Source organism: Hypanus sabinus (genome assembly GCF_030144855.1).
Source record: "Hypanus sabinus isolate sHypSab1 chromosome 24 unlocalized genomic scaffold, sHypSab1.hap1 SUPER_24_unloc_8, whole genome shotgun sequence".
Taxonomy (NCBI): domain Eukaryota; kingdom Metazoa; phylum Chordata; class Chondrichthyes; order Myliobatiformes; family Dasyatidae; genus Hypanus; species Hypanus sabinus.
The window spans coordinates 825,831-850,334 of NW_026778951.1; the positions used below are offsets into that span (position 1 = coordinate 825,831).

General features: G+C 53.6%; 1 protein-coding gene across 1 annotated transcript in view; it reads right to left on the minus strand.

The window, feature by feature from the left end:
- Nucleotides 1–464: 464 nt before the first annotated feature.
- The window catches only part of pdzd4 (PDZ domain containing 4), a gene marked incomplete at its 5' end in the record, with an annotated part of 71,380 nt that continues 47,340 nt past the window's right edge, over nt 465–24,504 (minus strand). Inside the window, 5 exons of the mRNA XM_059957668.1 lie at nt 465–2,217; nt 6,908–7,003; nt 15,037–15,144; nt 16,904–17,005; nt 22,587–22,649. Coding sequence (XP_059813651.1) covers nt 694–2,217; nt 6,908–7,003; nt 15,037–15,144; nt 16,904–17,005; nt 22,587–22,649 — 1,893 coding nt within the window. The remainder of the gene's footprint in view (nt 2,218–6,907; nt 7,004–15,036; nt 15,145–16,903; nt 17,006–22,586; nt 22,650–24,504) is intronic.

Genomic DNA, 24,504 nt, shown 5'->3' on the forward strand with positions numbered 1-24,504 from the left:
GAGAAAGTGCTGGACAGAGTGTGTGTGTGTGTTTGAAAGTGTGAGAGTGTGAGATGGTGTGAGAAAGTGCTGGACAGAGTGTGTGTGTTTGAAAGTGTGAGAGTGAGAGAGATGGTGTGAGAAAGTGCTGGACAGAGTGTGTGTGTGTGTTTGAAAGTGTGAGAGTGTGAGATGGTGTGAGAAAGTGCTGGACAGAGTGTGTGTGTTTGAAAGTGTGAGAGTGAGAGAGATGGTGTGAGAAAGTGCTGGACAGAGTGTGTGTGTGTGTTTGAAAGTGTGAGAGTGAGAGATGGTGTGAGAAAGTGCTGGACAGAGTGTGTGTGTGTGTTTGAAAGTGTGAGAGTGAGAGAGATGGTGTGAGAAAGTGCTGGACAGAGTGTGTGTGTTTGAAAGTGTGAGAGTGAGAGAGATGGTGTGAGAAAGTGCTGGACAGAGTGTGTGTGTGTGTTTGAAAGTGTGCGATGGTGAGCGAGAGCGGGCCTGAGTGAGAGTAAGGGTGTGGGTGCCTGTGAGAGATCTCCCGCCTGTACGACACGATTGAGGGGAAGCTGAACTCCCTTCCCCGTGAACCCCGATGGATAGACAGCGAGGCAGCGTCCCGGGTTCGGCCCACATCGCAACCTACCCCTCCCCCCCTAAAGTCCTAGGTCCCGGTGCGAACCACAACCCTCGCCGGTTCTCTATCACCGCCACTCAGACGGTGGTGACCGAGAGGAGCGGGTTGTAGACTCGCTTTCCGTCGGCGGTCCGGGCGCCATGGGCCAGCATCTCCTGGATGGTCATCCAGTTATCCAAGATCCTGCGGTTTCGGCGCCGCATCGTCTTCTTGTGACTCAGGGCGAGGATGCTGAGGTCGCCGCGGGCCGCCTCGCCGGCCTGCTGCTCCCGCAGGCAGTCCAGCCGGCTCTGCATCATGAACTCGCGGCGCCGCCGCTGCTCACGGGCCCGGGCCAGGTGCTGCTTGCGCTCCTCCTTGCTCCAGTAGCGGCCCATCTTCATCTCGCTCACGGCGTCGTCGTCCGTGGTCATTCCGCTGCGCTCCTCGCGTATCTTCAGCGCCCGGGCTTTCAGTAGCTTGTCCCGCACCGGCCGCTTGGCCACGTACCGGGAGCCGTCGCTCCTCACCTTCACCCTCCACTCGCTCCGGCCTTCGGACGGGAGCCGGGGGGCGCCGCCCGCCGCCGGGGGTGCAGGGAGCAGAGCCTCGGGGGCGGGCCCGGGCCCGGGCCCGGTCAACTGGACGCAGCTGCGGTAGCGGTCGCCGGTGACCGGCGAGCGATGTCGGCAGCGAGACAGGTAGGGGCTGCCCTCGCCCGTCGCCTTGGCGCCTTTCCTGCCCGACCTCTCCTGGTGCCGGGGCAGGCTCCGGAAGCGGGGGGGGCTTGCCAGGCCGGCCGGCGGCTCCAGGTTGAGGTTGGTGCCGGCCCCGAGGCGGCGCCACGGGCTGTCCGGGGCAGCGGCGGTGACAGCTGGGGGCAGCAGGGCGGGCTCGGCTAAGAGCGGCGTGCTGCGGCAGCTCTCGCCCGTGTTGTAGGCGCTGGTGCTGTCGCGGTCCGAGCGCTCGGGCAGCTCGGTAATATCGCACAGGCCGCCCCTCCGCAGCGGGTCTCCCCCGCCGCCGTCAAAGGGCGAGGCCTCGCCCGCCAGCCACGCCTTCATGCATCGCTCCCGTAACTGCTGCATCTTCTGCGCCCGCAGCACGTTGCGGCACTTGAACTCGAGGTGCCCCAGCTCTTCCTGCAGCGTGGCCGCCAGCCGGCCCACCCCCTCGTTGCGGTTGACGTCCAGCGCCCGGCCGGCGGCCCGGTAGCAGAGAGCGGCGGCGTTGCCGTTCTCCAGGTGGCATCGCAGCTCCAGCAGCTCCCGGTACCGAAGGCACTCCTCCTCGGTCAGGCCCGGCAGCGACTCGGTGCTGAGGTGTAGGTCGCCACGCCGGCGGCCGGTCTGACCGTCGCCCTTGGCCGGCCGCGACCTCCGCCCGCCGCCCGGCGTGCCGCTGCCCGCGGTGCTGGTGATGGTGATCGCCTGCTCGTCCGCCAGGATGTCGTGCTCCGAGCTCTCGTCGTTGCGGGTGCTCTCGTCCGTCCGGCCCACGCCGCTGTCCAGCTCCTGGCTGTTGCTCAGCACGTTGCCGGCGTCGGCCGAGCCCTTCCCCTCGTCGTCCTCGTCCTCGTCCTCCTCCTCTTCCTCCTCCTCCTCTTCCTCATCGACTTCCTTCTGCAAAGAGGGTCAAGCCGTCAACTCTGCCCACAGAGGCATCCCTCCGTCCCATACCCGCTCCCTCCGCTGGTGCGCCAAAACTGCAGCCTTAGTCCATACACCAACTCCCTCTGATGGCCCACTGTCCCACTCCCCTGCTCGGCCCCCAACTTCCATCTCCAATCTCTAACCCCCCCCCCCCATCCCGTATGAGAGCAGAATCAGGTTTTCCAGCTTATCCAATTTGCTCTGACCTCAAATCATGGCTGATTTAATATCCTTCCCCACCTTGTTTTCCTCATAACTTTCGAAAGCCTAACCTACCAACCTCCACTCCATTACTCTTCCTCCACAGCTGCCTATGACAATTAATTCCACAGATTCTCCACCTTCTGGCTAAAGAAATCCCTCCTCAACTCTGTTGTAAATGGACTGACTCATTATAGGAAATACCCTCTCCATGTCTACTCCATCCAAGCCTTTCAATATTCGATAGGTTTCAATGAGATTCCCCATCATTCCTCTAAATCCTTCTCCAAACCAACTCCCAGTCTCCAACTTCCAACCTCCGTCCCACACCAAACCCAAAGGCAGCATCCGTTGTTAAGATCTCCCCCTCACCCAAGACATGCCCTTTTCTCATTGTTACCATCGGGAGGGAGATACGGGAGTTTGAAGACACATGCCCAGTCATTCAGGAATAGCTTCTTCCCCTCTGCCATCCGATTTCTGAATGGACATTGAACCCATGAACACTACCTCACTACTTTTTTTTACTGTATTTGTATTACTTATTTAACCTTTCTTGATACTTATACACACATGTACCATAATTTACATGTTTTTATTATGCTGCATAACAAATTTCATGACATATGCCAGGGATATTAAACTTGATTCTGATCACTGAAGTCCAACTAATATTTTTTGTTGCAACAACGTTCCTTGAAAGTTCGGGAGTTGGGATGTTATGCTGAAATTGCATAAGACCTTGGTGAGGTCGAATTTGGAATACTGTGTGTGGTTCTGGTCACCTACCTACGGGGCTGACAGAGTGCTGAGAAAATTTCCCTGAGTTGTATGGAATGATTGAATACAGCACAATACAGGCCCTTCGGCCCACGATGTTGTGTTGGCCCTTAAACCCTGCCTCCCATATAACCCCCACCCTAAATTCCTCCATATACCTGTCTAGTAGTCTCTTAAATTTCACTAGTGAACCTGCCTCCACCACTGACTCAGGCAGTTCATTCCATGCACCAACCACTCTCTGAGTGAAAAACCTTCCTCTAATATTCCCCTTGAACTTTTCACCCCTTACCTTAAAGCCATGTCCTCTTGTATTGAGCAGTGGTGCCCTGGGGAAGAGGCGCTGGCTGTCCACTCTGTCTATTCCTCTTAATATCTTGTACACCTCTATCATGTCTCCTCTCATCCTCCTTCTCTCCAAAGAGTAAAGCCTTAGCTCCCTTAATCTCTGATCATAATCCATACTCTCTAAACCAGGCAGCATCCTGGTAAATCTCCTCTGTACCCTTTCCAATGCTTCCACATCCTTCCTACAATGAGGCGACCAGAACTGGACACAATACTCCAAGTGTGGCCTCACCAGAGTTTTACAGAGCTGCATCATTATTTCGCATCTCTTAAACTCTAACCTTCGACTTATTAAAGCTAACACCCCATAAGCTTTCTTAACTACCCTATCTACCTGTGAGGCAACTTTCAGGGATCTGTGGACAGGTACCCCCAGACCCCTCTACTCCTCCACACTGCCAAGTATCCTGCCATTTACTTTGTACTCTGCCTTGGAGTTTGTCCTTCCAAAGTGTACCACCTCACACTTCTCCGGGTTGAACTCCATCTGCCACTTCTCAGCCCACTTCTGCATCCTATCAATGTCTCTCTGCAATCTTCGACAATCCTCAGCACTATCTACAACACCAACCCATCCTTCTAGCCCCACATCCAGGTTGTTAATAAAAATCATGAACAGTAGAGGTCCCAGAACCGATCCTTGTGGGACACCACTAGTCACAAACCTCCAATTCGAATATACTCCCTCCACCATGACCCTCCGCTTTTTGCAGGCAAGCCAATTCTGAATCCACCTGGTTAAACCTCCCTGGATCCCATGCCTTCTAACGTTCTGGATAAGCCTACCATGTGGAACTATGTCAAATGCTTTACTAAGATCCATGTAGATCACATCCACTGCACTACCCTCATCTATATGCCTGGTCACCTTCTTAAAGAACTCCATCAGGCTGTTAGACATGATCTGCCCTTCACAAAGCCATGCTGACTGTCCCTGATCAGACCATGATTCTCTAAATGCCCATAGATTCTATCTCTAAGAATGTTTTCCAACAGTTTTCTCACCACAGACGTAAGGCTCACTAGTCTATAATTACCCAGACTATCCCTAGTACCTTTTTTGAACAAGGGGACAACATTCACCTCCCTCCAATCCTCCGGTACCATTCCCATAGACAACAAGGACATAAAGATCCTAGCCAGAGGCTCATCAATCTCTTCCCTCACCTCGTGGAGCAGCCCCAGGGAATATTCCGTCAGGCCCCGGGGACTTAACCGTCCTAATGTATTTTAACAACTCCAACACCTCCTCTCCCTTAATATCAACACGCTCCAGAACGTCAACCTCACTCATATTGTCCCCACCATCATCAAGTTCCCTCTCAGTGGTGAATACCGAAGAGAAGTATTCATTGAGGACCTCGCTCACTTCCACAGCCTCCCACCTTTATCTCTAATCGGTTTTATCTTCACTCCTGACAACCTTTTGTTCTTCACATAATTGAAGAATGCCTTGGGGGTTTCCTTTACCCTACTCGCCAAGGCCTTCTCATGCCCCCTTCTCCATCTCACTCGTCACCCATGGTTCCTTCACCCTACCATTCTTTATCTTTCTCACTGGGACAAATTTATCCCTAACATCCTGCAAGAGATCCCTAAACATTAATCACATGTCCACAGTACATTTCCCTGCAAAACATCATCCCAATTCATACCTGTAAGCTCCAGCCTTATAGCCTCATAATTTTCCCTTCCCCAATTAAAAATTGATTCTATCCTTTTCCATGATAATGTTAAAGGCCAGGGAGTGGTGGTCACTGTCCCCTAGATGCTCACCCATTGAGAGATCTGTGACCTGACCTGGTTCATTACCTAATACTAGATCTAGTATGGCATTCCCCCTAGTTGGCCAGTCAACATACTGTGACAGTACTCTGTCTTGGACACACTGGACAAACTCTGCTCCATCTGAACCATTGGAACTAATCAGGTGCCGATCAATATTAGGGAAGTTAAAGTCACCCATGATAACAACCCTGTTATTTTTTCACTTTTCCAAAATCTGCCTCCCAATCTGCTCCTCGGTATTTCTGCTGCTACCAGGGGGCCTAAGGAATACTCCTAATAGAGTAACTGCTCCCTTCCTGTTCCTGACTTCCACCCATACTGATTCAAAAGAGGATCCTGCTACATTACCCACCCTTTCTGCAGCTGTAATAGTATTCCTGACCAGTAATGCCACCCCTCCTCCCCTTTCCTCCCTCTCTATCCCTTTTAAAACACTGAAATCCAGGAATATTGAGAATCCATTCCTGCCCTGGTGCCAGCCAAGTCTCTGTAATGACCACTACATCACAATTCCATGTACATATCCAAGCTCTCAGTTCATCACCTTTGTTCCTGATGCTTCTTGCATTGAAGTACACACACATTAGCCCTTCTACCTCACTACCCTTACACCCTTTATTCTGTTCCTCTTTCCTGAAAGCCTCTCTATATGTTAGATCTGGCTTTACTTCATGCTCTATACTTGCAGCTCTCACACAACCTTTATCCTCCTCCACCTCACCATTTGCTCCAACACTCTCCCCTCCCCATGCAAATCTGGTTTAAACCCCCCGGAGCAGCACCAGCAAACCTTCCCGCAAGGATGTTAGTCCCCCTCCAGTTCAGGTGCAACCTGTTCTGTTGGAACAGGTCCCACGTTCCCTGGAACAGGGCCCAATTGTCCAGAAACATGAAGCCCTCCCTCCTGCACTAACTCCTAAGCCACGTATTTAGCTGCGTTATCTTCCTATTTCTAGCCTCACTAGCACGTGGCACAGGTAGCAATCCTGAGATCGCAACCCTGGAGGTCCTATCCATCAACTTTGCACCTCACTCCCTAAACTCTCTTTGCAGGACCTCCTCCTTCTTCCTACCCACGTCATTGGTCCCTACATGGACCCCGACATCTGGCTGCTCACTCTCCCTCTTGAGAATACTGAGAACTCGATCTGAGATATCGCGGACCCTGGCAATCTGTTAGAACCTTATTCCCTAGAACATAGGGGAGATTTGACAGAGATATACAAATTACGAGGGGTATAGACAGGGTAAATGCAAGCAGGCTTTTTCCACTGAGGCTGGGTGGGTCTAGAACTAGAGGTCATAGTTTAAAGTCACTGGCGAGGCTTCATTTGGAGTATTGTTAGCTGCTTTGGGCCCCTTTAGGGAAGGGTGTGCTGACTTTGGAGAGGAGGTTCATGAGAATGATTCTGGGAAGGAAAGACATATCATATGAGGAATGTTTGATGGCTCTGGGCCTTTACTCGCTGGAATTTACTCATTGAAACCTATTGAATGTTGAAAGGCCTCGATGTGAAAAGGGTGTTTCCTATGGTCTACTTACCTTGGTCCAGTGTATGTGTGACCAGAGGTGAAGAGAACAGAAGTTCAACCCCAATACCTGAAGTTGTGTAGCCCTTGGACTACATCCAACGGGAAGGTGTTATAGGTTAGTCAGATGACCTCAAGCCAACGGGAATGAAGTACAAAGGGATGACAGCTCCTGAGACTAACTACGGCAAGGAAGGACCCCCATGTGAGGGGGCGGGAGAAAACGGAGCAATCATTTGGCCAATCAGTGTTATAAACTGGGGGAGTGGTCTGAGTGAGTACAGAGTGGTCTGAGTGGTCTGAGTGGTCACAGAGAGAACAGTAGACTTTGTGTTCTAATTGTTGGTGTGGAGTCAACATGTTGTTGTTTGTGCAGAGAACAAAGTGCAAACTTCGATTAATTAAGAGTTGGGTAGCGAGTTTCCTAAACTAATTCTGTGGATGAATGGTCAACACATCCCAGCAACGGAGACCTCTAGAATGAGTGATGCCTCAAAAAGGAGGCATCCATCAGTAAGGCCCCCTCACCACTACCCCGGCATTTTCTTTTCTCATTGCTACCATCAGGAAGGAAGTTCCGGAGCCTGAAGGCACACACTGTCAGGGTTTGGTCCGGTCCGGAATCCGCGTTCCGGGTCTTGATCCGGTCCGGGGGCTCCGGACTCTGGGTCCTGCAGTTGTCCCTCCCGTCACCCGTGATCTGGTTAAGACCCTCCTGGCTCAAGGAGACACACCTGTAACTCATTGGGCTGCAGGTGTTTATATGGGACCTTGGGACGGGGACCAGGTGGGTGGTCGTTTTGTTCTGTTTCCTGTTCTCCACCGGCTCCGAACTCGTCTCTGCATTCTCTGTGATCCTGCCCGGGCTCAGACCTACGCCTCATCATGCTTCTCTGCCCCGTACCAGTACTGTCAGGTTGGTCCTCTCCCCCACCTTTCTTCCCATGCGCTGGTCCCGCTTCTCCGCTCGTTTGTGCTGTTCGCGCGGTCTGTCGGCCGTTCCCGATTTTCCCGCTATCATGGCTGTTCTGTTGGTCACCCTGGACCTATGCCCGTTCCTACCCCTTGCCTCCGTCAGGCAGGCCCAGCCGGTCTGCCGCTGCCCGAGGAGGGCTCTCTTCTGCCCCGTCCTCCTCTTCCGCCTGAACCCTGGGATTGTGTCCTGCATCCGCCTAGGGGTTCGCGTCGTGCCCAGGCCTCCGGTGTCTCCGCCTGGGAGGCGGCCCTTCCCGGGATATATGCCCAGGGAGGGCTCTCCACCAGCTTATCCCGCCACCTAGACCTGCCTGCCTGAACCCGGAGACCTGTCTGGCTGTCAGCCGGAACCCCAGGGACCTGTCTGTCTGTCTGCCCGAACCTGGGGACCTGTCTGTCTGTCTGAACCCCGGGGACCTGTCTGTCTGTCTGAACCCCGGGGAACTGTCTGTCTGTCTGCCCGAACCTGGGGACCTGTCTGGCTGTCAGCCAGCACCCTGGGGACCTGTCTGTCTGTCTGCCAGAACCTGGGGACCTGTCTGGCTGTCAGCCAGCACCCCGGGGAACTGTCTGTCTGTTTGAACCCCGGGGACCTGTCTGTCTGTCTGAACCCCGGGGAACTGTCTGCCTGCCTGAACCCCGGGGACCTGTCTGTCTACCTGCCTGAACCCCGGGGACCTGTCTGCCTGTCTGCCTGAACCCCGGGGACCTGTCTACCTGCCTGAACCCCGGGGACCTGTCTGTCTGCCTGCCTGAACCCCGGGGACCTGTCTGTCTGTCTGCCCGAAACTGGGGACCTGTCTGTCTGTCTGCCCGAACCTGGGGACCTGTCTGTCTGAACCCTGGGGACCAGTCTGTCTGAACCCTGGGGACCTGTCTGTCTGAACCCTGGGGACCTGTCTGTCTGAACCCTGGGGACCAGCCTGTCTGTCTGCCTGAACCCAGGGACCTGTCTGTCTGTCTGCTGGAACCCCGGGGACCTGTCTGTCTCCCTGCCTGAACCCCGGGGACCTGTCTGTCTGCCTGAACCCCGGGGACCTGTCTGCCTCCCTGCCTGAACCCCAGGGATCTGTCTGTCTGCCGGAACCTGGGGACCTGTCTGTCAGCCTGCCTGAACCCCGGGGACCTGTCTGCCTGCCTGAACCCCGGGGACCTGTCTGTCTGCGTGAACCCCGGGGACCTGTCTGTCTGCCTGCCTGAATCCCGGGGACCTGTCTGTCAGCCTGCCTGAACCCCGGGGACCTGTCTGTCTGCCCGAACCTGGGGACCTGTCTGTCTGAACCCTGGGGACCAGTCTGTCTGAACCCTGGGGACCTGTCTGTCTGAACCCCGGGGACCTGTCTGTCTGTCTGAACCCTGGGGACCAGCCTGTCTGTCTGCCTGAACCCAGGGACCTGTCTGTCTGTCTGCCGGAACCCCGGGGACCTGTCTGTCTGCCGGAACCCCGGGGACCTGTCTGTCTGCCGGAACCCCGGGGACCTGTCTGTCTGCCTGCCTGAACCCAGGGACCTGTCTGTCTGTCTGTCTGCTGGAACCCCGGGGACCTGTCTGTCTCCCTGCCTGAACCCCGGGGACCTGTCTGCCTCCCTGCCTGAACCCCAGGGATCTGTCTGTCTGCCGGAACCTGGGGACCTGTCTGTCAGCCTGCCTGAACCCCGGGGACCTGTCTATCTGCCTGCCTGAACCCCGGGGACCTGTCTGCCTGCCTGAACCCCGGGGACCTGTCTGCCTGTCTGCCTGCCTGAATCCCGGGGACCTGTCTGTCAGCCTGCCTGAACCCCGGGGACCTGTCTGTCTGCCCGAACCTGGGGACCTGTCTGTCTGAACCCTGGGGACCAGTCTGTCTGAACCCTGGGGACCTGTCTGTCTGAACCCTGGGGACCTGTCTGTCTGTCTGAACCCTGGGGACCAGCCTGTCTGTCTGCCTGAACCCAGGGACCTGTCTGTCTGTCTGCCGGAACCCCGGGGACCTGTCTGTCTGCCGGAACCCCGGGGACCTGTCTGTCTGCGTGAACCCCGGGGACCTGTCTGTCTGCCTGCCTGAATCCCGGGGACCTGTCTGTCTGTCTGCTGGAACCCCGGGGACCTGTCTGTCTCCCTGCCTGAACCTGGGGACCTGTCTGTCTGCCTGCCGGAACCCAGGGGACCTGTCTGTCTCCCTGCCTGAACCCCGGGGACCTGTCTGTCTCCCTGCCTGAACCCCGGGGACCTGTCTGTCTGCGTGAATCCCGGGGACCTGTCTGTCTGTCTGCATGAACCCCGGGGACCTGTCTGTCTGTCTGCCGGAACCTGGGGACCTGACTGTCTGTCTGCGTGAACCCCGGGGACCTGTCTGTCTGCCTGCCGGAACCCAGGGGACCTGTCTGTCTGCCTGCCGGAACCCAGGGGACCTGTCTGTCTCCCTGCCTGAACCCCGGGGACCTGTCTGTCTGCGTGAACCCCGGGGACCTGTCTGTCTGCGTGAACCCCGGGGACCTGTCTGTCTGTCTGCCGGAACCCCGGGGACCTGTCTGTCTGCCGGAACCCCGGGGACCTGTCTGTCTGCCTGCCGGAACCCCAGAGACCTGTCTGTCTGCCGGAACCCCGGGGACCTGTCTGTCTGCCTGCCGGAACCCCGGGGACCTGTCTGTCTCCCTGCCTGAACCCCAGAGACCTGTCTGTCTGCCTGATCCCCGGGGACCTGTCTGTCTGTCTGCCGGAACCCCGGGGACCTGTCTGTCTGTCTGCCGGAACCTGGGGACCTGTCTGTCTCCCTGCCTGAACCCCAGAGACCTGTCTGTCTGCCTGAACCCCGGGGACCTGTCTGTCTGCGTGAACCCCGGGGACCTGTCTCTCTGTCTGCTGGAACCTGGGGACCTGTCTGTCTGCCTGCCTGAACCCCGGGGACCTGTCTGTCTGCCTGCCTGAACCTGGGGACCTGTCTGTCTGCCTGAACCCCGGGGACCTGTCTGTCTGTCTGCTGGAACCTGGGGACCTGTCTGTCTGCCTGCCTGAACCCCGGGGACCTGTCTGTCTGCCTGCCTGAACCCCGGGGACCTGTCTGTCTGCCTGCCGGAACCTGGGGACCTGTCTGTCTGCGTGAACCCCGGGGACCTGTCTGTCTGCCTGCCGGAACCTGGGGACCTGTCTGTCTCCCTGCCTGAACCCCAGAGACCTGTCTGTCTGCCTGATCCCCGCGGACCTGTCTGTCTGTCTGCCGGAACCTGGGGACCTGTCTGTCTGCCTGCCTGAACCCCGGGGACCTGTCTGTCTGCCTGCCTGAACCCCGGGGACCTGTCTGTCTGCCTGCCGGAACCTGGGGACCTGTCTGTCTGCCTGCCTGAACCCCGGGGACCTGTCTGTCTGCCTGCCTGAACCCCAGGGACCTCTCTGTCTGCCTGCCTGAACTCCACGTTGAACCCAGAACACTACCTCACCACTTATTTTTTTCTCTTTTTGCACTACTTATTTAATTTAACTTCCTAGAATTATATAATTATATGTACTTATATAATAATTATATAATTATTATTCCTACTGTGACTTAGTTTTTATTATGTATTGCAGTGTACCGCTGGCGCATAACAACAAATTTAATGACATGTCAGTGATATCGAACCGAATTCTGACGGTGATCCCAATCTGATTTGGAGAGGCTAGAGGTCATAGGTTAAGGGTGAACGGTGATCCCAAGCCCGGCTGGACATGGTGCTAGCAACCCCAGAGGTACAGAAACGCCAATGGCGGCTCCAGAGACCTCTTTCTTGGGAAAGGAAGGATCTTTGAAGATGGTCTACACCTGGGAACAACTTGGCCCAGAACAGAGGACTCTGGTGAGCTGTTGTTGGTGGCCTATGCCCCCAGTAGGGGTAACAGGCTTCACACACAACCCAACTGCGAGGGAACATAGAATAGTACGGTACATTACAGGCCCTTCGGCCCACAATGTTGTGCCAACCCTCAAGTCCTGCCTCCCATATAACCCCCCCACCTTAAATTCCTCCATATACCTGTCTAGTAGTCTCTTAAACTTCACTAGTGTATCTGCCTCCACCACTGACTCAGGTAGTGCATTCCACGCACCAACCACTCTGAGTAAAAACCGTTCCTCTAATATCCCCCTTGAACTTCCCTCCCCTTACCTTAAAGCTTTGTCCTCTTGTACTGAGCAGTGGTGCCCTGGGGAAGATGCACTGGCTGTCCACTCTGTCTATTCCTCTTAATATCTTGTACACCTCTATCATGTCTCCTCTCATCCTCCTTCTCTCCAAAGAGTAAAGCCTTAGCTCCCTTAATCTCTGATCATAATCCATACTCTCTAAACCAGGCAGCATCCTGGTAAATCTCCTCTGTACCCTTTCCAATGCTTCCACATCCTTCCTATAGTGAGGCGACCAGAACTGGACACAGTACTCCAAGTGTGGCCTAACTAGAGTTTTATAGAGCTGCATCAATACCCCGTGCCTCTTAAACTCTAACCCTCGACTTATTAAAGCTTTCTCAACTACCCTATCTACCTGTGAGGCAACTTTCAGGGATCTGTGGACATGTACCCCCAGACCCCTCTGCTCCTCCACACTGCCAAGTATCCTGCCATTTACTTTGTACTCTGCCTTGGAGTTTGTCCTTCCAAAGTGTACCACCTCACACTTCTCCGGGAACTCGGTGTGTGAGAGTGTGGAATGAACTGACAATGGAAGTGGTGGGTGTAGGTTTGGTTTGAAATTTAGGAGAATTTTGGCTAAGTACATGGATGGGAGGGTTATGGAGGGCTGTGGTCCAGGTGCAGGGCTATGGGAGAAGGCAGAATAGTAGTTTGGCATAGACTAGATGAGCTGGGGGGCCTGTTTCTGTGTTTTGTGCTCTTTTTCTCGTGGCTTACCTGCCTCACTCACTCTGGCAGTTTGTTCCAAATATTCACCACCCTCTGTGTAAAATAGTTGCCCCTGGAGTCCCTGTTTTAAATCTTTTCCCCTCACACTAAATCTACGCCCTAAGTATGGACTCCCACACTCTAGGGAAAAGACTGTTACAGTCTACCTATGTCTGTCTCCCATAATCCCAACCCGCTCCATCGAGCAGCTCATCTGTAAGGCCCCTTCCTATCGAAGTACCTGCCCAAATATCTTTCTAACGTAATTGTGCTTTGCCGAGCACCCACGCTTCATCTGCCGGAAAAAGCGGCTCTCCCAGTGGCCACCCATTTTAATTCCACTTTCCATTCCCGTTCTGACATGTCTCAAGGCCTCCTCCACTGTTGCAATGAGGCCACACTCAGGTGAAGGAGCCTCCACCCTGATGGCATGAACATCGATTTCTCAAACTTCCAGTAATGCCCCTGCACACCACATTCTCCATCCTCTTTTCTCTCTCACACCTGCCCATCACCTCCCTCTGGTTTCCTTCCCCTTTTCTTTCCTCCATAGCCTTCTGTCCTCTCCTATCAGATTTCCCCTATCACCTCGTGCTTCTTCTTCCCTTCTAACTGACTCCTCATCTTCTTTCTCCCAGTCCTGATGAAGGGTCTCAGCCTGAAACATCAACTGTCCTCTTTTCCATAGATGCTGCCTGAGTTCCTCCAGCATTCTGTGTGTGTTGCTCAGATTTCCAGCCTCTGCAGATTGTTTATAATTGTATTTATTGACATGGCAGAGCCCAGCTGATGGGCTGAATGAGCTAATTCTTCTCATTTGGTCTTGCCTGACCTGCTGAGTTCCTCCAGTATTTATGTCCATGAGGCTGGCCGCCATCAAACATTCCTTGTATGTTAATCATCCTTATGAACCTCCTCTGGACCCTCTCCAATGCCAGCACATCTTTTCAAGATAAAACACCAAAACTGTTCACGATACTCAAGGTGAGGCCTCACCAGTGCCTGATAAAGCCTCAGCTTCACATCCCTCCTCTTGTATTTGCTAACATGGCATGTGCCTTCCTCACCACTGACTGAACCTGCAAGTTGACCTTTCGGTGTTCTGCACAAGGACTCCCAGGCTCATGGATTTTCTGCCCATTTAGAAAATAGTCCTCACGTTTATTCCTACTACCAAGGCGCATGACCATGCATTTTTCCAACACTGTATTTCATTTGCCACTTTTCTTGCCCATTCTCCTAATCTGTCCTTCTGCATCCCACCCGTTTCCTCAACCTTGCCTCCCCCTCCAACAATCTTTGTATCATCTGCAAACTTGGCAACAAAGCCATCTATTCCATCATCTAAATCATTTATATACGGCATTGCCAATCCAGTTTGTGCTGAGCATTGACCACCAATTTCCACCGATCGCTACATTAATCCCACAAGCTTACAGGAACGAGGGAGATGAAGAGAGCATGCCAGCAGACCCTCTGGCCCACAACATCTGAGCTAGCTGTTATGCGATGTTAAAATAAATCCCTTCTGCCTTCGCTTGATCTGTATCCCTCCCAGGTGCGGAGAAAGTTACAAGGATGTTGCCAGAACTGAAGGACCTGAGTTCTAGGGAAAGTTTGATTAGATTAGGACTTGGAGCGTAGGCGAATGAGGAGGGTTTGTTAGAGGTATACAGAATCATGGGGGGTATAGATAGAGCAAATCAAAGCAGGCTTTTTCACTGAGGTTGGGTGGCACTACAACTGGAGGTCGTGGGTTAAGGGTGAAAGGTTTAAAGGGAACATGAAAGAGAGCTTTTTCACTCAGGGAGTGTGGAATGAGCTGTCAGGAAGTTGTGGATGTGGGTTTGATTTCAACATTTAAGAGAAATTTGGATAGGTACATGGATGGGAGGGGTGTGGAGCAGGTGCAGATTGATGGGTCTAGGGCAGGGGTTGGCTCCGGAGCCGCATGCGGCTCTTTCGAGTTTTGTGGCTCCCAGTGTTTTCTTTTCTGTGGGAAACGGGTCCATATGGCTCTTTCAGTGGTAAAGGTTGCCGACCCCTGGTCTAGGGTGATGAAGTGGACGGAGGAGGGCCTGTTTCGGTGCTGTAGTACTCTATTCTCAGCCTGTCCAAACTGCCCTATTGTGTCAGCTTCCAACATCCACCAATAAACCTGTCCCACTCATTTTAACTTACCCACTCTCACCAGCATGGACATGTTGGGCATTTTAAAAGCACCTGAGGGACTCGTGACCCCAGGCGCACTGAGGTCTCGCTGACAGCATTAAACCACGCGCTCCTCTTCCCCCCACCGCGGCCCCAGCACTCACGTGCTTTACTGGTGCAGCATTGCCGAGACCCGGCAGCGGTTCCTCGCCCTCTTCTCGACTAGCAATCTCCATAGCCTCTCCCCTCTCTTCGATCCATCCCTCGTCCAGCTGGGCAGGGGAAGGGAAAAAAGTTAAGTTGCAGAAGGTTTTCAAGCATTCAGATAGACAGGGACTCAACATAGCTTCGTGCATGGTAGGTCATACCTAACCTATCTTATAGACCTTTTTGAGGAAGCTAACAGGAAAGATGATGAAGTCAAGGCAAGGACTTCATTAAGGTCCCACATGGGAGGTTGGTCATGAAGGTTTAGTTGCTTGGCATTTAGGATGAGGCAATAAATTGGATTAGGCATTGGCTTTGGGGAAGAAGGTTGTGGAAGGTTGCTTCTCTGACTGAAATGACTAGTGGACTTCCACAGGGATCAGTGCTGGGTCTGTTGTTGCTTGTCATCTGTATCAATGACCTGGATGATAATGCAGTTAACTGGATCAGCAAGTTTGCCGATGGCACCAGGACTGGGGTGGAGTGGACAGTGAGAAATACTATCAAAGCTGGACCTGGACCAGCTGGAAAAATGGGCTGACAATTGGCAGATGGAATTTAATGCACGCACGTGTGCTGTGTTGCATTTTGGGAGGATCAATATAGTAGATATAGTAGGACTTATAGAGAGAATGGTAGGGAACTGAGGAGTGTGGTAGAACAGAGGGATCTACAAAAACAACTCCATAATTTCTTGAAATGTGCGTCTTACTTCAGTGGTGGAGAAATTATTAGAAAAGTTTAGAGAATGGTATGTATGAGCATTTGGAACACCGTGGTCTGATTGGGGATGGTTTACATGGCTTTGTGAGAGGCAGATCGTGCTTTGTGAGCCTGAATGAATTCTTTGAGGATGTACATTTTGAAGGCAGAGCCGTGGATGTGATGTATATGGATCTTAGTCAGGTATTTGATAATGTTCCTCATTCAGAAAGTCAGGACACAGGGGATCCAGGGAAACATGGCTGTGTGGATTCAGAATGGCCTTGCCCACAGAAGGTAGAGGGTGGTTGTAGATGGATTGTATTCTGTATGGAGATCATTGACCAGAGGTGTGGCACAGGGACCCCTGCTCTTTGTGATTTTTATAAATTACTTGGATTAGGAAGTGGAAGGGTGGGTTAGTAAGTTTGTGGAGGACATGAAGACTGGTGGAGTTGTGGATAATGCGGGAGGTTATAATGGACATTGAAGGGGTCCAGAGCTGGAGTTCAACCCAGGAAAGTGTGAAGCGATTCACTTTTGAAGGTCGGCTTTGCAGGCAGAGTACACGGTTAATGACAGGATTCTCCGCAGTGTGGAGGAGCAGAGGGATCTTGGGGGTCCACGTCTCTAGATCTCTCAAAGTTGCCGTGCAAGTTGATACAGTGGTGATCGGGTGTGTTGGTCTTCCTTAGTCAGGGGTCTGAGTTCAGGTAATAAAACCCTGGTTAGATCCCACAGAGCAGTGAGTTCAGTTCTGGTCACCTCGGTACAGGAAGGACGTGGAAGATTTAGAGATTTACTGGGATACTGCCTGGATTAAAGAGAGTTTCTTATAAAGGTAGGTTGACTGAGCTTGGGTTTTTCGCTTTGGAGCGAAGGAGGATGAAAGGAGACTTGACAGAGAAGTCCTGCTGAAGTGTTACAGCCCAATTAGTGGCAAAGATCGAGTGGACAGCCAGAGACTTTTTCCCACGACAGAACAGCTAATACAAGGGGACATAATTTTAAGGTAATTGGAGGAGAGTATCGGAGATGTCGGAGATACATTAGGGACATTTAAAGAACTCTTAGATAGCCACATGGGTGATAGAAAAATACAGACTAGATTGATTTTGTTACCTCTATCTCCGGCCTGGCTAGGAGTAAGGAGACGTTGGTACTGTCCTCCCGAGTCAAGATGGCGACGGCCTCCTCCCTATTCTGCACCTCGACTCCGTTTATCTGCAGAAATAGACAGGGGCAGCAGTGAGATCCTCCCCCGCCCCAACCCGGCCGAGACTCCAGATCCCAGCTCACTCACTGATCCCCGAACTGGACAGGCTGTTTTACAGACTGCAGGAAGAAGCACTGAGTTGTTGTTAGTGTGGAAGAACACACACCGTGAACGTGAGAAGCTCGTCCCTCTACCAGTTCTGTGTCACACAATCTGTTAATTTTATTGTGCGAGGGAGGGGGTAGTGGCTGATGGTTTCTTTGTTTTGTGGCTTCCTGGAGAAGATGAATCCTGGAGTTGTTCACCATACGGACTTCGATAATAAATGAACCTTTCAAAAGGGTCAGACTCTTGAGTTTCATGCTTCTCACTCTCCTGGTCATTATGATTCATTGGGTTTAAGTTCCTCGATTATGATGACACCATTTGAACTCAAGAAAACTCAGACAAATGCATTTGTCTGCCCACAGATTAGAATATATTTCAAGGGTGCAGGTTAGACACAGACTAAAGCTCCATCCACACAGTCTCCCCACACATTCCCGGGGTCAGACACAGAGTGAATCTCACTCCACACCGTCCCATCACACACTCCCGGGGTCAGACACAGAGTGAAACTCCCTCAACACTGTCCCATCACACACCCCCGGGGTCAGACACAGAGTGAATCTCCCTCCACACCGTCCCATCACACACTCCCGGGGTCAGGCACAGAGTGAAACTCCCTTCGCACCGTCCCATCACACACTCCCGGGGTCAGACACAGAGTGAAGCTCCCTCCACACCGTCTCACCACACACCCCCGGGGTCAGACACAGAGTGAAACTCCCTTCGCACCGTCCCATCACACACACCCCGGGGTCAGACACAGAGTGAATCTCCCTCCACACCGTCCCATCACACACACCCGGGGTCAGACACAGAGTGAATCCCCCTCCACACTGTCCCATCACACACTCCCGGGGTCAGACACAGAGTGAATCTCCCTCCACACCGACCCGTCACATACTCCCGGGGTCAGACACAGAGTGAAGCTCCCTCCACACCATCCCATCACACACTCCCGGGGTCAGACACAGAGTGAATCCCCCTCCACACTGTCCCATCACACACTCCCGGGGTCAGACACAGAGTGAAGCTCCCTCCACACCGTCTCACCACACACCCCCGGGGTCAGACACAGAGTGAAACTCCCTCCACACCGTCCCATCACACACCCCCGGGGTCAGACACAGAGTGAATCTCCCTCCACACCGTCCCATCACACACTCCCGGGGTCAGACACAGAGTGAAGCTCCCTCCACACCATCCAATCACACACTCCCGGGATCAGACACAGAGTGAAGCTCCCTCCACACCGTCCTGTCACACACTCCGGTGTTCGTGCCCGGGTAACTATTGAAAAGGAACACGCGCAGTCCACAGCGGCCTTGGAGGAGTTTCGAGACCGTTGGGCTCCGCGGGGTGTAAATGCCATCGTGGATAGGGATGACAACATTCTGGTGTAATGTCTATTGTCTATTTGTAGTGCAGTAATTGTGTTTGCCACTGTTTTGTATATATTGTATAGCACCGAAATTTGTAATAAAGGATTTTGTAATTAAAAAAAAAAGGGGTCAGGCACAGAGTGAATCTCCCTCCACACCGTCCCATCACACACTCCCGGGGTCAGACACAGAGTGAAGCTCCCTCCACACTGTCCCATCACACATTCCTGGGGTCAGACACAGAGTGAATCTCCCTCAACACTGTCCCATCACACTCCCGGGATCAGACACAGAGTGAATCTCACTCCACACCGTCGCATCACACACTCCCGGGGTCAGACACAGAGTGAAGCTCCCTCCTCACCGTCCCATCACACACTCCCGGGATCAGACACAGAGTGAATCTCCCTCCACACCGTCCCATCACTCACTCCCGGGGTCAGACACAGAGTGAATCTCCCTCCACACCGTCCCATCAAACACTCCTGGGGTCCGACACAGAGTGAATCTCCCTCCAGACCGTCCCTTCACACACTCCCGGGGTCAGACACGGAGTGAATCTCCCTCCACACCGTCCCATCACACACTCCCGGGGTCAGACACAGAGTGAAACCCCCTCCACACCGTCCCATCACACACTCCCGGGGTCAGACACAGAGTGAAGCTCCCTCCACACCGTCTCACCACACACCCCCGGGGTCAGACACAGAGTGAAACTCCCTCCACACCGTCACATCACACACCCCCGGGGTCAGACACAGAGTGAATCTCCCTCCACACCGTCCCATCACACACTCCCGGGGTCAGACACAGAGTGAATCTCCCTCCACACCGTCCCATCACACACTCCCGGGATCAGACACAGAGTGAAGCTCCCTCCACACCGTCCTGTCACACACTCCCGGGATCAGACACAGAGTGAAGCTCCCTCCACACCGTCCTGTCACACACTCCCGGGATCAGACACAGAGTGAAGCTCCCTCCACACCATCCAATCACACACTCCCGGGATCAGACACAGAGTGAAGCTCCCTCCACACCGTCCTGTCACACACTCCGGTGTTCGTGCCCGGGTAACTATTGAAAAGGAACACGCGCAGTCCACAGCGGCCTTGGAGGGGTTTCGAGACCGTTGGGCTCCGCGGGGTGTAAATGCCATCGTGGATAGGGATGGCAACATTCTGGTGTAATGTCTATTGTCTATTTGTAGTGCAGTAATTGTGTTTGCCACTGTTTTGTATATATTGTATAGCACTGAAATTTGTAATAAAGGATTTTGTAATTAAAAAAAAAAGGGGTCAGACACAGAGTGAAGCTCCCTCCACACCATCCCTTCACACACTCCCGGGGTCAGGCACAGAGTGAATCTCCCTCATCACCGTCCCATCACACACTCCCGGGGTCATTCACAGAGTGAATCTCCCTCCACACCGTCCCATCACACACTCCCGGGGTCAGACACAGAGTGAAGCTCCCTCCACACCGTCTCACCACACACCCCCGGGGTCAGACACAGAGTGAAACTCCCTCCACACCGTCCCATCACACACACCCCGGGGTCAGACACAGAGTGAATCTCCCTCCACACCCTCCCATCACACACTCCCGGGGTCAGACACAGAGTGAATCTCCCTCCACACCGTCCCATCACACACTCCCGGGATCAGACACAGAGTGAAGCTCCCTCCACACCGTCCTGTCACACACTCCCGGGGTCAGACACAGAGTGAATCTCCCTCCACACCGTCCTGTCACACACTCCCGGGATCAGACACAGAGTGAAGCTCCCTCCACACCATCCAATCACACACTCCCGGGATCAGACACAGAATGAAGCTCCCTCCACACCGTCCTGTCACACACTCCGGTGTTCGTGCCCGGGTAACTATTGAAAAGGAACACGCGCAGTCCACGGCGGCCTTAGAGGAGTTTCGAGACCGTTGGGCTCCGCGGGGTGTAAATGCCATCGTGGATAGGGATGGCAACATTCTGGTGTAATGTCTATTGTCTATTTGTAGTGCAGTAATTGTGTTTGCCACTGTTTTGTATATATTGAATAGCACCGAAATTTGTAATAAAGGATTTTGTAATTAAAAAAAAAAGGGGTCAGACACAGAGTGAAGCTCCCTCCACACCGCCCCATCACACAGTCCCGGGGTCAGACACAGAGTGAATCTCCCTCAACACTGTCCCATTACACTCCCGGGATCAGACACAGAGTGAATCTCACTCCACACCGTCCCATCACACACTCCCGGGGTCAGACACAGAGTGAATCTCCCTCAACACTGTCCCATCACACTCCCGGGATCAGACACAGAGTGAATCTCACTCCACACCGTCCCATCACACACTCCCGGGGTCAGACACAGAGTGAAGCTCCCTCCTCACCGTCCCATCACACACTCCCGGGATCAGACACAGAGTGAATCTCCCTCCACACCGTCCCATCACTCACTCCCGGGGTCAGACACAGAGTGAATCTCCCTCCACACCGTCCCATCACACACTCCTGGGGTCAGACACAGAGTGAATCTCCCTCCAGACCGTCCCTTCACACACTCCCGGGGTCAGACACGGAGTGAATCTCCCTCCACACCGTCCCATCACACACTCCCGGGGTCAGACACAGAGTGAAACCCCCTCCACACCATCCCATCACACACCCCCGGGGTCAGACACAGTGTGAAGCTCCCTCCACACCGTCTCACCACACACCCCCGGGGTCAGACACAGAGTGAATCTCCCTCCACACCGTCCCATCACACACTCCCGGGGTCAGACACAGAGTGAAACCCCCTCCACACCATCCCATCACACACCCCCGGGGTCAGACACAGTGTGAAGCTCCCTCCACACCGTCTCACCACACACTCCCGGGATCAGACACAGAGTGAAGCTCCCTCCACACTGTCCCATCACACACACCCCGGGGTCAGACACAGAGTGAATCTCCCTCCACACCGTCCTGTCACACACTCCCAGGATCAGACACAGAGTGAAGCTCCCTCCACAGCGTCCCATCACACACCCCCGGGGTCAGACACAGTGTGAAGCTCCCTCCACACCGTCTCACCACACACCCCCGGGGTCAGACACAGAGTGAATCTCCCTCCACACCGTCCCATCACACACTCCCGGGGTCAGACACAGAGTGAAACCCCCTCCACACCATCCCATCACACACCCCCGGGGTCAGACACAGTGTGAAGCTCCCTCCACACCGTCTCACCACACACTCCCGGGATCAGACACAAAGTGAAGCTCCCTCCACACTGTCCCATCACACACACCCCGGGGTCAGACACAGAGTGAATCTCCCTCCACACCGTCCTGTCACACACTCCCGGGATCAGACACAGAGTGAATCTCCCTCCACACCATCCCGTCACACACTCCCGGGATCAGACACAGAGTGAAGCTCCCTCCACACCATCCAATCATACACTCCCGGGATCAGACACAGAGTGAAGCTCCCTCCACACCGTCCTGTCACACACTCCGGTGTTCGTGCCCGGGTAACTATTGAAAAGGAACACGCGCAGTCCACAGCGGCCTTGGAGGGGTTTCGAGACCGTTGGGCTCCGCGGGGTGTAAATGCCATCGTGGATAGGGAAGGCAACATTCTGGTGTAATGTCTATTGTCTATTTGTAGTGCAGTAATTGTGTTTGCCACTGTTTTGTATATATTGTATAGCACCGAAATTTGTAATAAAGGATTTTGTAATTAAAAAAAAAAGGGGTCAGACACAGAGTGAAGCTCCCTCCACACCGTCCCTTCACACAATCCCAGGGTCAGACACAGAGTGAATCTCCCTCCACACCGTCCCATCACACACTCCCGGGGTCAGACACAGAGTGAAGCTCCCTCCACACCGTCCCTTCACACACTCCCGGGGTCAGGCACAGAGTGAATCTCCCTCATCACCGTCCCATCACACACTCCCGGGGTCATTCACAGAGTGAATCTCCCTCCACACCGTCCCATCACACACTCCCGGGGTCAGACACAGTGATGGGCCGTTTGTGTGCTTTCTCTTCAGGAAGTCTGTGGTATGGGCCCTGCTGGAACCTGTACGGTGAACTGGAGGCGTTGCCTTACCTGAACGATTCGATCTCCCGTCCGTATCCGACCATCCTTCGCCGCGATACCGTTCGGATTAATCTGCAGGTGACCAGGTAACTGTGGTTAAACTAATTGACTGATACACTGACATTTCATAGAAGGGCCGTATGATGATATCAGAGCGGCAGTGACACGCTTTCAATTCGCGCCGCTGCCTGCGGGTTCTCCCCATGACTGTGTGGGTTTCCTCCTGGTGCTCTGGTTCCCTCCCTATTTCCCGACTCTAGGTTGGCAGAGCTTGGTGAGTAAGTAATGGTTTCTCCTTGGAGGAGCACTTTAATTGGGGCATGACAGGTAAAAACCTGGTGTTTAGAGCTTAGAAAAGTTCAGCACTGGAACAGGCCATTCGGCCCACAATGCTGTGCTACACCAGCTAAAAAGCAAATCAAAATCAGCCAATCACTAATCCCTCCTACGGTCACAATATCCACATCCTGCACGTGCCTATCCAAACATCCCTTTGAAGCCTGTAATATATTCGCCAGGCAGCACATCCACCACTCTCCGTAAAAAGCTTCCCCTCACATCCCCCTTGAACCTCCCTCCTCTCACCTTCACCCTGGGAAAGGGATGCTCCCTGTCCACTCTATCGATGCCTCTCATTATCTTGTGAGCCTCGATCAGGTCTCCCCTCAGCCTCTGGTGCTGCCGAGAAAACAGCCCGAGTTTGTCCAGCCTCTCGTGACAGCACATGCCCTCTAAACCGGGCAGCATCCTGGTAAACCCCTTCTGCCCCCTCTCTAAAGCCTCAGAATCCTTCTGAAAGCGGGGGTAACCAGAACTGTGTGCAATACTCCAGATGTGGCCCAAACCAGAGTTTGTGAAGTTTGGTGTCTTGTCAAGCAGAAGGCCACTCAGCCCATCGAGTCGGGGTTAGCACAATGTTGTGCCGAACAACTGATGGGCTGACTCCTCAGTCAGACCTGCCACCACTAATCCCACTGTACCCACCCTTCTTCCTGGAGGCTCCCAATGGGCCTGCTTCCTCCGGAATTCCCACCCAGTCTGTAAGGACATTCTCCCTGTGCTCCGGTTTCCTCCCACATTCCACTATAGGGTCAGTAAGTCGTGGGCGTGGTATGCTGGGGCCAGAAAGAATGTGACACTTACATCCCCCCCACCCCATGCACATCCTCGGACTGCGTTGGTCATTAACACAAACAATATGTGCTATTTCAGTCCTGATGAAGGTTCTCGGCCCGAAACATCAACTGCACTCTTTTCCACAGGTGCTGCCCGGCCTGCTGAGTTCCTCCAGCATTCTGTGTCTGTTGCTTGGATTTCCAGCCTCTGCAGATTTTCTCTTGTCCGTGATGGTATTTCTCCTGCTGTTATGATGCCTCAAGAAACATGACAGTGCCCAGGATTACGACTGAATCCAGGGCGCTGGTGAAATGAGGCTGTGGCTATTTGGGACATTTAGCACAGAGATGAGGAGGAATTTCTTTATCTAGGGGGTGGTGAATCTGTGGCATTTATCACCACAGACGACTGTGGAGGCCAGGTCATTGGGTGTATTCAAAGTGGAGGGTGATAGGTTCTTGATTAGTAAGGGTACTAAAGGTTACAGGGAGAAGGCAGGAGAGTGAGGTTGAGGGGGATAATAAATCAGCCATGACGGAGCAGACTCGATGGTGTATTTCAACTCCTTATCTACCCCTTCTCTGATTTTTACTTCATTCCCCCCTCCAAACCCATCACTTCCTCACCTATCATCTCCAGTATTGTACATCTTCCCCCCCCCCCACCTTCTTATTCCGGCTTCAGCCCCCTTTCTTTCCAGTCCCTGACGAAGGGTCTCGGTCTGAAACACTGACTGTTTATTCTCCCCCATCGACGCTGCCTGGCCTGCTGAGTTCCTTTACCGTTTTGTGTCAAGCTTACTCAGGAGTTC